The 13779-nt window shown below is 37.7% G+C and overlaps 2 protein-coding genes across 2 annotated transcripts; one reads left to right on the forward strand and one right to left on the reverse strand.

The window, feature by feature from the left end:
- Positions 1–9572: 9572 nt before the first annotated feature.
- Positions 9573–10669, forward strand: LOC108610097 (ubiquitin thioesterase otubain-like). Its single transcript, XM_018001939.2, has 3 exons — positions 9573–9710; positions 9765–10064; positions 10130–10669. Exons 1-3 carry the CDS (start codon positions 9636–9638, stop codon positions 10541–10543), a joined length of 789 nt encoding a protein of 262 aa, XP_017857428.1. The 5' UTR covers positions 9573–9635; the 3' UTR covers positions 10544–10669.
- A 699-nt stretch (positions 10670–11368) lies between these two features.
- Positions 11369–12587, reverse strand: LOC108610095 (uncharacterized). Its single transcript, XM_018001936.2, has one exon. The coding sequence runs from the start codon at positions 12393–12395 to the stop codon at positions 11490–11492; it is 906 nt and encodes a 301-aa protein (XP_017857425.1). The 5' UTR covers positions 12396–12587; the 3' UTR covers positions 11369–11489.
- Between the last annotated feature and the right edge of the window lie 1192 nt (positions 12588–13779).

The raw sequence follows: 13779 nt of genomic DNA on the forward strand, positions 1-13779 counted from the left end.
ATGCATGGGCCATTGAACATTGGCGTGTGCCTACCACAACTTAGAATTGAACAGGCACACAAATGCTCAAGCAAATGATTGCAAGTGTGTGTGTGCATGCCCGTCGCAAAATCATATTCTTTATGCGCCTCAACGCTTTCATACCCTTCCTAGAAATAATCATGAAAACGCTAACATTTTATTTAAGCGTCGGTATACCCTTCACAAAGGAAAAAGCTAGGATCGTCGCGAAAAATTTTCAATTTTTTTGCGCTGCTGATATTTGAGAGACCATAGAGAGAGTGAGGGAGAGAAAGAGAGTATAAAGAGAGAAAGAGAGTGAGTAAGTGAAAGAGAGGGCATAACCGTACTTCATTTGGGAACGTGTGCATTTCGTGGCAGAGATTGCAGCGCACTGATTTTGTCGGGTCTTATTTTCACTGCTTGAGCCTCAAAAGACCGAGCGGAGCAAATACGAAGTTGTCTGGTCTCTCTAATGCATTTTTTGTCGTTGAAAAAATTTCTTCTAGATGTCCAGTCTATGTGTTCTCCGGTTGGTGGATGAACTCAAACACTGACCAGAGAACACATAGACTAGACATGTAGAACAAATTTTTCTACAGCAGAAAATGTTAAGTTGGTCGACCACTATACTTCATATTTGCTCGGCTCGGTCGCTGGAGGTTCGAGCCAGGGATGCCAAGTCAAAATTTGAAAATTACGTAGCCAGGCTGCAAAATCTACGTTTTTTTTTTTTTTAACCATTAAATTTAAACCATTAAATTTGTAAATTAACTGTATTTACTTCGTCGTTATTAATTTCATTTGTCGTTTTAGAAAGCAAATTATAATTATAATATCATTTCGACATGTGTATTTCATTTCCACATGAAGTTTTTATAGTCCACTAGCCAATATATTGCAAAGCATTTAATAAACTTAGTATACCCCGATAAAATTTTATCGGTTGAAATTTGAATAAATTTTATTTATTAGATAATATAAAAAATATAAATCTAAAAATTATTAAACGTGCTAGCTACGAGGGCCATCGACGTGAATGTTGGAAGTTAAATTGGATGAAAAATATTACAAAGATTTATAACTTAACAATTAAATTAATATTTACAGCTGTAGGTTCGGTAAGTAAATTTATAAACTTAACAATTAAATTAATATTTACAGCTGTAGGTTCGGTAAGTAGTGTGGTAGGAGGTGTGTTGCCGAAGAGTCTTATCCTCTCCCGTTGGTAGGTTGGGCATTGGTCAAGTATATGGTCTACCGTTTTACGTGTGTTGCTGTTGTTGTTACAGCTGCAAAGAGGAGGCGCAGAGCCCGTAAGTAGGTGACCGTGTGAAAATTGTGTGTGTCCAATACGCAGACAAAAGTTGACCACTCCTGTTTTCGGGTATTGGGGGGATATTTGCTGCCAAGTCCAGTAGCGTTGTACGTTTTGTAGCGATGGTGGAAGTTATTCCAGTCGCATGAAGTTATGTTGGCGTGCCGAATAAGTTGTAAGCGGATGTCAGTCTCAGCTAATGGAATATGCATGATGGTTGGGGATTGTGCAACTAAATTAGCTGCTGTATCCGCGTTTTCATTGCCAGGGATTCCTTGGTGACTGAGTACCCAAATAAGCACAACATTGTTGGCGATGCATAAGCTGCGGATGTCACTGATAACATCGTTATAGCAGTTGAGATTTTGTACTGCAGTTAGTGTGTAATAAATTTGCCTTTGTTTTACTGAGCGAAATGACAAGCTTTTAAAACAGCAAAAGCCTCTGCCGTGAAGATGGAGTAGTAATTTGGAATTAGGCCGTGGGCTATGGTAACATTTTGATTACAGACCACTGCAAAGGATGTGTAGTCTCCACTTTTCCAAGCGTCTGAGAACAGCCAGGTCCGGTTTCGGTATTTATCTCTTTCCTGTCGATAAAGTTGCTTGAAAGTATCGCTGCTGGTGTTCTTCTTTTTATGAGCGTGGATGTCGAGATTGATATTAACATCTTCCAGTAGCCAAGGGGGCTTGCATGGTGGTTTCTTGGGATGACATGGTAAGAGGATATTTGACTTGCGTAGGATAGCTGCACATCTTCTTATAGTGGACATTGTTTTGTAATTTTTTTTGGCTGCAATAGCGCTCTTGAAGCATTTTAGTAGTAGAAAATTTGGCGTGGTGCAGAGTTTGGCTAAGAGTTTTGTTGTAGATACCACCAACCTATCTTTGATAGAGGGCAGTCCAGCTTCCGCAAGGATACATTTGATCGGTGAGGTTGGATACGCATTAATGCTACGCCGGACGGCTGTGTGGTATGGAGGCATAATTTTTTTGTTGGTGGAGTCGGAGCAACAACCGTAGATTGGCAGACCATAATCCAATTTGGAGAGGATAAGAGCTTTTGTTATGTATGTTAGCGTGTTTATATGAATATTTGAAAATTTTGAACTTAAAAATTTAATAATATTTATTCTAGATTCTAAGTTGGATCTTAATTCTAGGCAGTGTTGTACAAAATTAAAGTTCTTATCAAATACAATTCCAAGTATTTTTAGGCTATTAACTAATTCTATGTTATTATTATTGATGGATATTTGTCCAATGGAACAATTACGCTTTCTGCAAATATGCAGTAATTTGCATTTTTCTATTGAGAGGGTGGCACCCGATAAGTCTCCCCACGTTTTAATATCATTAAGGACTCGGCTAAGAGCGTTATTGGCGGCAACAGTGTCTTTTATCTTCGTATAAATGATAGCATCATCTGCATATGCTGTGAGCTTTATATTTTTGTGATTACGGACAATCGAGTTTAATTTTTCAAAGGCGATTATAAATAAAGATACCGAGAGTGGGGAGCCTTGTGGGATGCCGTTGTATAGGCAGTAGGTATTTGATAACTTATTATTAACTCGAACTCTAAAGGAGCGTTGAGCCATAAAGGCCTTTACTATATTAAAGTCCCTTGGACCAACTTTCCATAGGTCGAGTTGATTAAGAACAGCATGTATACCAACGCGATCGAATGCCTTTTCAAAATCAGTTCCCAAAATGGAGACATGATTTTTTTCTGAAAGGGCATCCGACATGAAATGATGGATCTGCAGGAGAGAGTCGATCGTTCCGTGTTTGCGTTTAAAAGCATTTTGATTGTGGGAAATAAGATTATTTTTTGTGACGAGCCATGACGAGAGAGAATTTTTTCAAAAAGCTTGGCAAGGCAGGAGAGAAGAGATATTGGTCGAAAGCTACTAATATGATGCGCAGGCTTCTTTGGTTTCGGAATAGGTAACACAATTGCCATTTTCCATGTGTGGGGGTAGGAACCGTTGTGTAGCATATCGTTATAGATATTAATTAACATGAGTTTAGCGTTATCAGTGAGGTTTTTGATGATAGGGTATGAGATGCGGTCGAAACCGGGTGTTTTACCTTTAGAATGCACAAGTGATGCATTCAGTTCGGATAGGGATATGTTTGACTCTAAATATTTAGCTTTAGGGTTAACACTAGTAGGGGTGTAAGTTTTATTGATTGTCATATCTTTATTAAGAATATATTCGGGCGAAAAGTTATTGTCTTTGAAAAGATTTGACCACATAACGCCGAGCGCTTCTGAAATATCTTGTGCAGATGTTAATACAAGTTGGCCAACTTTAAGGCTTTTCAGTGGTACGCTGGGCGAGCCAGTTAGACGCTTTACGTCAGTCCAGATTTGGGTCATAGAGGATTTTGGCGAGATCCGGGATGTGAAGTTAAACAGAGCTGATCTTTTAGCGATTTTTGTTTCTCTTTTGAATAATGCGTTGGCTTTTTTATAAGCAATTAGGTTAATGGTATTCATGTTGCGTTTAAAGATCTGCTACAGTTTTTGTTTTTCATCGCGCAATTTTTTTGTGTCCTTATTCCACCAGACAGGGCTAACTCTAAGGGGTATACCTTTAGTTTGGGGGATAGACTCATTTGCTGCCTTGCGGATGGCTTTGGTTAGCTTGGCTACGCCATGATGGATGTTGACATATGAGCAATCTGTTAAACTGGAAGAGAGGCTTAAATTAAATTTGTCCCAATTTGCTGCATCAGTTTTGTATTTTGCGGTGGGAATTGTTTTTTCAGGCCGAAATATACGTATCGACAAATAGCAGAATTTTTGCAATGTTTAACAGTATGACCGAGAAGTTGGCAGTTTTTACACCGCATAGGGTTGGGAATATACTCCCTTACCTTAACATTATTCCAGGCAATAGAAAGTTTGTTTGGAAGTGTAAATAACTGGAAGGTGACTAGTACCACACCGGAAGGTTTAACTTTTCCATCGAATTTTTTGGTAAATTTGTATACTGAGACCACATTTTGAAGTTTTAATTCTTGTACAATTTCTTCTTCTGGTACATTGTTGAGGAACGGAGCGTAGATTATGCCCTTTATATTATTGAGGGAGTCGTGCAGTTTACAGTTAACCTCACAAATACCCGGTATGTGCTTTGTTGTGATAAATCTATATGCGACTTCTTTCCTTTTTATTTCAATGATCGTGGGCTTGCCTATCAGAATGATTTTTTCTTTTAATGTAGTACTTGATTAATCCCAGTGGGCGCTAACATTTAAGTAGCTGACTAACTAAAGTAACAAGTTCACTTCCCATTGCTTTTATACGTATTTTTTTATTGCATGATTTTTATGACATCCAACAGATGCACCCTTTAAAATGTGTCCATTTGGTCACTATATGTATGTATGTACATAAATATGCTTCTTATTAAAAAGATAAATTTCACTTGATTAATTCCAATTTGCCCACTGGGATTAATCAAGTACTACATTAAAAGAAAAAATAATTCTGATAGGCAAGCCCACGATCATTGAAATAAAATCAGCTACTTAAATGTAAGCGCGCCTCTTCAAATAAAACCCAAAATCGTTCACACCATTCTAAGTTGAGGGAGGCACACGCCAATATTCATCTCCCATGCATACACACACGCACATGTAAAGGCACACAGGCATACAAGTGCTTCTCCAAGTTATATCCCAGAATTGTGAGCAGCGCCTCCCATGCGTACACACAAGCAAATGTATATACATACAGACATACATATGTATGTGAGCACTTCACAAGATCGACAAATGCAAATGCTGGGCTTCAAAATTGCTACAGGCAGCCAGAGCTTCACACACAGGCATACAAATGCTCATAGTACATGTAGCAAGAGACAGTGTATGTGTGCATGCTCGTCGCGAAAACATTTTAATTATGCGCACCAACGCTTTCATACCCTTCCCACAAATAATAAGGAAAACGCATGACAAACGGTTTGAAAAGTTCGGTATACTCTTCACACAGAAGGGAAGGCATGGGTTCTCGCAGCGAAAAAATTCCAATTTTCGTGAGCTGCTGCTTGTGCTCACAATGTGAGGCTCACATGCATACATACATATACATATTTGAGAGAGCAGAGAGCATAGTGAGAGACAGAGAGCAAGGGAAACATTCAGCGCATAGGGATCTTTTGTTCAATATTTGACCATCTCGGTCGAGCGCATGAAGCGAAATGATTGTGCTGTCGTATTTTTTCGTAGCCCGAACCCAAAAATGGAGGAGCCGAGCAAATACGAAGGGTCTGGGAGATAACTCCCGAAAAAAAGTGTGCAAAACGCTTTACACTACTTGTCCGGTCTATGTGTTCTCTGGTTAGTGATGTTACGCACACACAGGGCTGTCATTTCAGCTTTTTACCGTCAGATCTGGATTATTTGAAGTCCCACTGCGGGAAAAATTCGAAAACGGCGGGCTGCGGGAATTCTGGCTTTCAAGAAATTAATTTAGCTCTATTTTAGCTTTATTTATTTTCATTTACTTATTTTGATTTATTTTGTTATTATCGCTGTCAACACTAAAAATCATGAATACAAGTATCGATACATGATTTTATATTATACAATCTATAGAAATCATTTCGTTGTATGAGCAACAGGTCTCGTGTGGTAACAAAACAACACTAACGTGCACGAATTGGATGGGCACAGCAAGAAAAAATTGATTTTGGGCAAACTCCAACAAAAACCACAGCAACAACCAACAGCACTTTTCCCCTATGTGGCAAATCAGACATTAATTGCTCCCATCAACAACCTAGGTACTCTCTGCCAAACAAAATTATGCGACAGCATGAGCGTTTAGCGATTTAAACTACACCGTACTAAATGTACAACGTAATTAAACATTCGTTGGCTCCTCATTTTCTGGAGGATCTTAGAAATAAGATTGGAAGCCTTAAATTTAATTTGGTTTTGGATAAATCACTAACCAGAGAACACATAGACCGGACAAGTAGTGTAAAGCGTTTTGCACACTTTTTTTCGGGAGTTATCTCCCAGACACTTCGTATTTGCTCGGCTCCTCACTTTTTGGGTTCGGGCTACGAAAAAATACGAAAGCACAATCATTTCGCTTCATGCGCTCGACCGAGATGGTCGACTGTTGAACAAAAGATCCCTCTGCGCTGAATGTTTCCCTTGCTCTCTCTCTCTCACGATGCTCTCTGCTCTCTCAAATATGTATATGTATGTATGCATGTGAGCACAAGCAGCGCTCACAAATTGAAATTTCTTCGCAGCGAGAGCCCATGCCTACCCTTATGTGTGAAGAGTATACCGAACTTTTCAAACCGTTTGCCATGCGTTTTCGTTATTATTTGTGGGAAGGGTATGAAAGCGTTGGTGCGCATAATGAAAATGTTTTCACGACGAGCATGCACACACACACTTGCAGTATGCTGCATGTACTATGAACATTTGTATGCCTGTGTGCGAAGCTCTTGCTGCCTGTAGCATTTTAACTCCCAGCATTTGCATTTGGTCGATCTTATGAAGTGCTCACATACATATGTATGTATGTATGTATGTATGTATATACATTTGATTGTGTGTACGCATGGGAGGCGCTGCTCACAATTTTGGGATATAACTTGTAGAAGCATTTGTATGCCTGTGTGTGCCTTTACATGTGCGTGTGTATGCCTGGGAGATGAACATTGGCGTGTGCCTCCCTCAACTTAGAATGGTGTGAACGATTTTGGGTTTTATTTGAAGAGGCGCGCTTATGTTTAAGTACCTGATTTCACTCAATGATCGTGGGTTTGCCTATCAGAATGAATGTTTTTTAAAAATGTGGTACCTGATTAATCCCAGTGGGCAAAATGGGATGTGTTTTTTGAACCCTTGCACTTGTGCATACATATGCAGGTCAATTTGGCACCTTTTTAAAGATATGAATACAGGTAAACAGGTCAAATAGACCCTTTTTACAAAAATTGCATACCAAAATTGCCCAAATTGACCCTTTTTTAAAAAGAGGCATGTCGTAAAGTTTCAAAATAGCTATAAAAAGTAGTGGGAAGTGCACTTGTCACATAAACATATAGTACATTTTGTTATTTATTTATTGTTTACGGTTACGACATCTAACGGATGTCTCTTTTTAAAAAAGGGTCAATTTGGGCAATTTTGGTATGCAATTTTTGTAAAAAGGGTCTATTTGACCTGTTTACCTGTATTCATATCTTTAAAAAGGTGCCAAATTGACCTGCATATGTATGCACAAGTGCAAGGGTTCAAAAAACACATCCCATTTTGCCCACTGGGATTAATCAGGTACCACATTTTTAAATTGAGTGAAATCAGGTACTTAAACATAAGCGCGCCTCTTCAAATAAAACCCAAAATCGTTCACACCATTCTAAGTTGAGGGAGGCACACGCCAATGTTCATCTCCCAGGCATACACACGCACATGTAAAGGCACACACAGGCATACAAATGCTTCTACAAGTTATATCCCAAAATTGTGAGCAGCGCCTCCCATGCGTACACACAATCAAATGTATATACATACATACATACATATGTATGTGAGCACTTCATAAGATCGACCAAATGCAAATGCTGGGAGTTAAAATGCTACAGGCAGCAAGAGCTTCGCACACAGGCATACAAATGTTCATAGTACATGCAGCATACTGCAAGTGTGTGTGTGCATGCTCGTCGTGAAAACATTTTCATTATGCGCACCAACGCTTTCATACCCTTCCCACAAATAATAACGAAAACGCATGGCAAACGGTTTGAAAAGTTCGGTATACTCTTCACACATAAGGGTAGGCATGGGCTCTCGCTGCGAAGAAATTTCAATTTGTGAGCGCTGCTTGTGCTCACATGCATACATACATATACATATTTGAGAGAGCAGAGAGCATCGTGAGAGAGAGAGAGCAAGGGAAACATTCAGCGCAGAGGGATCTTTTGTTCAACAGTCGACCATCTCGGTCGAGCGCATGAAGCGAAATGATTGTGCTTTCGTATTTTTTCGTAGCCCGAACCCAAAAAGTGAGGAGCCGAGCAAATACGAAGTGTCTGGGAGATAACTCCCGAAAAAAAGTGTGCAAAACGCTTTACACTACTTGTCCGGTCTATGTGTTCTCTGGTTAGTGGATAAATCAAGCGACAAAGCGGCTCGGTAAATAACAATTATTTATTAAACACCTGACCTCTCTTTAAAAGATTGAATATTTTATAATTTGCTTATATGTATATGCATGTATATCTATAATTTCTACGTTAATGGTTTTAGGTGTCGTTATTAAATGCGTCTCTGTTGAGAGTGGAGTGATGATTTCGACGTTCCTGATTTTAATATTTCTCTTGAAAGTGAAGATTCCTTGTCTATAGTTGAAGGCATCAAACAATTAAAAACAAATGAATAATCATAAATGAATTTAATTAAGAAAATAGTGTTTTTTAAACCCCGCTTTTATTTTGGCCTATTTGTTCTTGAATTTAGCTTCTTTTAGCTCCTTTTTTTTGCCAATCTGGCTCTATTTGCTCGAAAAATTATGACGGAACTGCGTGACGCAGGTCACAAATGCTCATGCATGTAGCAAGGGACTACAAGTGTGTGTGTGCATGCCCGTCGCGAGATCATATTCTTTATGCGCCTCTTCGCATTCATACCCTTCGCATAAATTTATATCGAAACGCTAACATTTTGTTTGCATGAAAGTCGCAAACGATTTTAAGATTTCGGTATACTCTTCACTCAAAAGGAATGAGCTGGGACCGTCGCGAAGAAATTTCAATTTTTGTGCGCTGCTGAGCTTCATGATTTGAGAGCCCACAGAGAGAGAAATTGTTGACAATGAGAGAGAGTTAGAGAGAGAGGGAGAGTAAGACAAAAGACGCAAAGCGCATACATGACCACTTCGTTTGCGTGCTTAGAGCGCACTGATTTCGTCGTGCTATCTTTCATTACCCGAGCCATCCAATACCAAGCCGAGCGAATACGAAGTTGGCCGGGACTTGCTAGACAGATGTTGCGGCGTGGAAAAACGTTGCTCTACATGTCTAGTGTAATTGTTGTTTGGTGAGTGCTCAAATTAATTACCATTAGCGATATCACTTAGATAAATTTGCTAACTTTATCGATTTTTTTTAACACGTGAATGGTTTTCTTAATTGAATACATATATTCTTTTTCAGTATTTAGTATTTATTTAGTAAGTATTTTTTTCGGTTTTTTATCATTAATTCATTATGGTTTTTTAGATGTCCACACAACGAAATCAATTGTGATAATAAAAAATATTTCTTTATAAAAGAATCATGGAATCTATTGAAAATAATGACGCCAATCGTGACGAATTAATTATACAACAGCAGCGAGAAATAGAAAAGGAGGTAATAACCGCTATTACTATTAAATTAGCAATAATAAACAATTTATGTATTTAGATTAGTGACTCCACTCCTCTGGTCAGTGAGCAATTACCGCTTACCTGTTTACAAGCCGAATATAATGGTGATGAGGTCTTTACAGATAAGATACAAGAACTGTCTAAGAAATATAAATTTATTCGACGCACTCGTCCCGATGGTAATTGTTTCTTCAGAGCTTTTGCTTATTCGTATTTGGAATATTTGATCGCAAATAACATTGCTTACCAAGAATTTCGAGAACTTGCTGAAGCTTCGAAAGACAAACTTGTGGAGCTTGGATTTCCTAGTTTTACATTGGAAGACTTTCATGAAACTGTGAGTTAATTGTTTGTTCGACTGTTAATGATTAAAATATTGCTTTTCCATTCGTTTTATGCCAGTTTATGGATGTAATCAAACGTGTATGCCCCATTAATTCCGAAACAACTGAAAAAGTGAAAAATGAACTACATACAGTATTTAACGATCAAGGATATTCCGATTATGTAGTCGTTTATTTACGCCTTATTACGTCTGGAAAACTTCAGGAAGATGCGGAATTTTATCAACATTTTATTGAGGGTGACTTTTCAATTGAAGAATTTCGTCACCAAGAAGTCGAGCCAATGTATAAGGAATCAGATCATATACATATCATTGCGCTGTGCACAGCGTTAGGAGTAGGTGTGCGAGTTGAGTACCTGGATCGGGGCGAAGGTGATCAGGTAAAAGCCCATGATTTTCCTGAAGGGTCGGATCCAAAAGTTTATCTTATTTATAGACCAGGGCACTATGACATATTATATCCTAAATGATGTTGACATGGTGAAACTATGCCTAATAACTGCATATGTTCATCTATAAGCAACTATAGAAAAATACCGTTTTAAAATTTAGCCATCTAAGTCAAATATAATAATAAATACAATTTTCTTAATCTATCGAATTTTGTTTATTCATTCAATTTTTAAAAACTTTAAAATTTGTATCATTATTAATCTTGGTATTATAATTGTCACTGAACTCAGTAATTATTATTTTATTAATGGCTATCCGTAAAACCGAAAGTAGCATCAAGCACATGACTCGACCCAACTGGTCTTGTTTTCCTCCTCCATGTCGGCAGCGTTGAAAATTATGTTGTGTCCCTTTTAGCCGACTATTTGAACTTTTGTAATATTAATAGAATCGTGTGTGAGTCAATAGATAGAAATAATGGACGTCTCCAATATCAAAGAGTACTTTTGGCAAGGTTTTATAATAAACTGGTGCTTAAGTCATAAGACATAGGCTATAATAGTCATATCCCAGTTCTTTTAAAAACAGGTTATTATATATATCAGCGAGTGATAAGGAACAATTCAGATTCGAAGTTTAACTGGCTCGCAATTTGAAAATCGATTTGAATCTCTATACTTTGCCATTTTATTTATATCTAACATATCTTCTTCAAATACATCATATTACTTCACCTTTCATTTCACTTTTTTTAAAATGAAATGCTTGTTTATTCCAGTAAGAAATTTAATTAACGAATTGTTTATACTGGCTGGATGAAATTATTAATTACATATTTAATTTTAATTCTGTTTTCCAAAACTCGTACTGTAAATCTCAATAATATAATTAGTTTATATGCGTATGATTCATATTATATTTAATCTATAGAATTAATTCGAATATTTTGTTTATATACATGTAAAAATACACAGAATTATTTATATTAGAAGTAAATTAAATATATTTGACAGCGCCAATTTCTTAAATATACATCATTTCAGCCATTGAGGACATCTTCTTAGGAATATGCACCATGGTGTCGAAATAGCTAGCCAACTCTACTATGGTGACATCGTCACAATTTCTCGGGCTTGCTCCACTGTTGCCCGCTTCCTGGGAACATGAAAGTCGGGAGCAAGAATTCGAGCTGAAGCTGGTGACGGAGGTATTGCTGCATTGATCACGATTGATAAATGCCTGCTCATCTCCAGTAATATCGCTATTTTTGTCCGTTGCTTTTAAAGTTGATGTCCCTCGTTGCTGACATGTTATGAAATTTTTTGACATATGAATGTTGTCTGTAGTTTCCTTCTTAGATTTAGATTCATCGAGCAAGATATTGCATTCACTTATCAAATCCCGAAAGCTACAAATACCGTGTATACTTGACTTAATATTTATGTTAACTCGTGGTTTATGAAAACTAGCGCGATTTCTTTCGTCTAAATTTAGTGGAATCGAGCGACGAATACGGGTACCAAAACCACATTTCGTATGTAGATTGTCGTGTGTGATTCGTAGTACAGGCTCACGGACCATATTTCTTTTCGATGGCGTAATATTGCTTCGTTTTAACTGAAGTTTATTCACCCCGGGTAGAAATCTTAGAGGACTCACACAAATTTCAAAACTATCTGCAGTAGCAGCAACTGGAGAATCCAACTGTTTATTATTGAAATCATCGATATTGCTCTCTGAACTTCGACGGATCCTCCGCGTCTTACAATGAATTATTTGCTTTGTACTTTGCATAGGTGCTAAAATATTCTCACTCCTAAATGTAACGTTTGGGCTATAAAATGGATTTCTATCACATAATTTTGTGTGTTCCATTTTTGTTGTTATTTTCAGTTTATCTAAATCAGCTGGCAGCTCTTCTGTAGACATATTTTTCCTTCTCGACTTTGCATCAAATGTCCGAAAAAAAATTTGTAGATAATTTTTCAGTATGTAGATCAATTTAGATTGCGTTTCTTATTGAATGACTCTTAGTTTTAGTATATAAAGTTTCCTTTATTATTTACAATTTTATTATTATTGGTGTTGGTCAACGTCCATAATTTATTGAAAAATGTTTTCACTGATTAGCATCAACATTCAAATGCGATTTTCTATAGTCATGAAATACAAATATTTTAAACTGGTTCGTGAATAGAAAAACCATTTTATCTATTATAGTACATTATATATAAATAATCTAATATTTAATCTAATTTAATGTAAGCTGTATTTATGCTGCGCAGAAGCACGTACTACTGACCAGAGAACACATAGACTAGACATGTAGAACAAACTTTTCTACAGCGGAAAATGTTAAGTTGGTCGACCACTATACTTCGTATTTGCTCGGCTCGGTCGCTGGAGGTTCGAGCAGTGAAAATATTGCAAAGGCCAATCAACGGTAAATTTTAGGCATTACAATTTGCTCAGGCAGCAAGAGTTACGCATACAGACCATAAATCGTCCCGTTTTTGCATGAAACACACAAATTTGTTCGCGACGATTCCAGCTCTTTCCTTTTGAGGGAAGAGTATACCGAAATCCATGTGCTCATCGCGAAAACCTATTCTTCATGCGATATAAAAATACCCTTCCCACAAATATTGGAAACACAAACCTTTTATACGATCTTGGCAAACGGTTTAAAGAGTACAATGTACTCATTATGCGAAGAAATTTTAATTTTTGTGAGCTACTGCTTGTGCTCACATGCATATATATATACATATTTGAGTTTGTAACAGGCAGAAGGAGGCGTGGCAGTAAATAAAGTATATATATTCTTGATCGGTGTGACGCGCTGAGTCGATATAGCCCTGTCCGTCTGTCAGTCCGTCCGTCTGTCCGTCTCTATGAGTGCGTTGCTCTCAGAAGATACAAAAGCTAGAGAGCTGAAATTTGGTATGCATACTCGTGTATACCATTCCGTTAACCAGAGAACACATAGACTAGACAACTAGTGGAAAGCTTTTTGCACGCTTTTTTTTGAGGCTTTAACACCCCATACAGCTTTGGACTCGCTCGACTCCTTACTTTCAAGTTCGAGCTACGAAAAAATACGAACGTACAATCATTTCTCTTCATGCGCTCGAACGAGATGGTCAAATGTTGAACAAAAGATCCCTCTATGCTCAATGTTTCCCTTGCTCTCTCTCTCTCTCGATGCTCTCTGTTCTCTCGAATGTGTATATGTATGTATGCATGTGAGCACAAGCAGCAGCTCACGAAAATTGAAATTTCGTCGCAGCAAGAACCTATGCCTTCCCTTCTG

Source organism: Drosophila arizonae, chromosome 3, assembly GCF_054131065.1.
Source record: "Drosophila arizonae isolate 15081-1271.41 chromosome 3, UAZ_ARI_1.0, whole genome shotgun sequence".
NCBI lineage: Eukaryota > Metazoa > Arthropoda > Insecta > Diptera > Drosophilidae > Drosophila > Drosophila arizonae.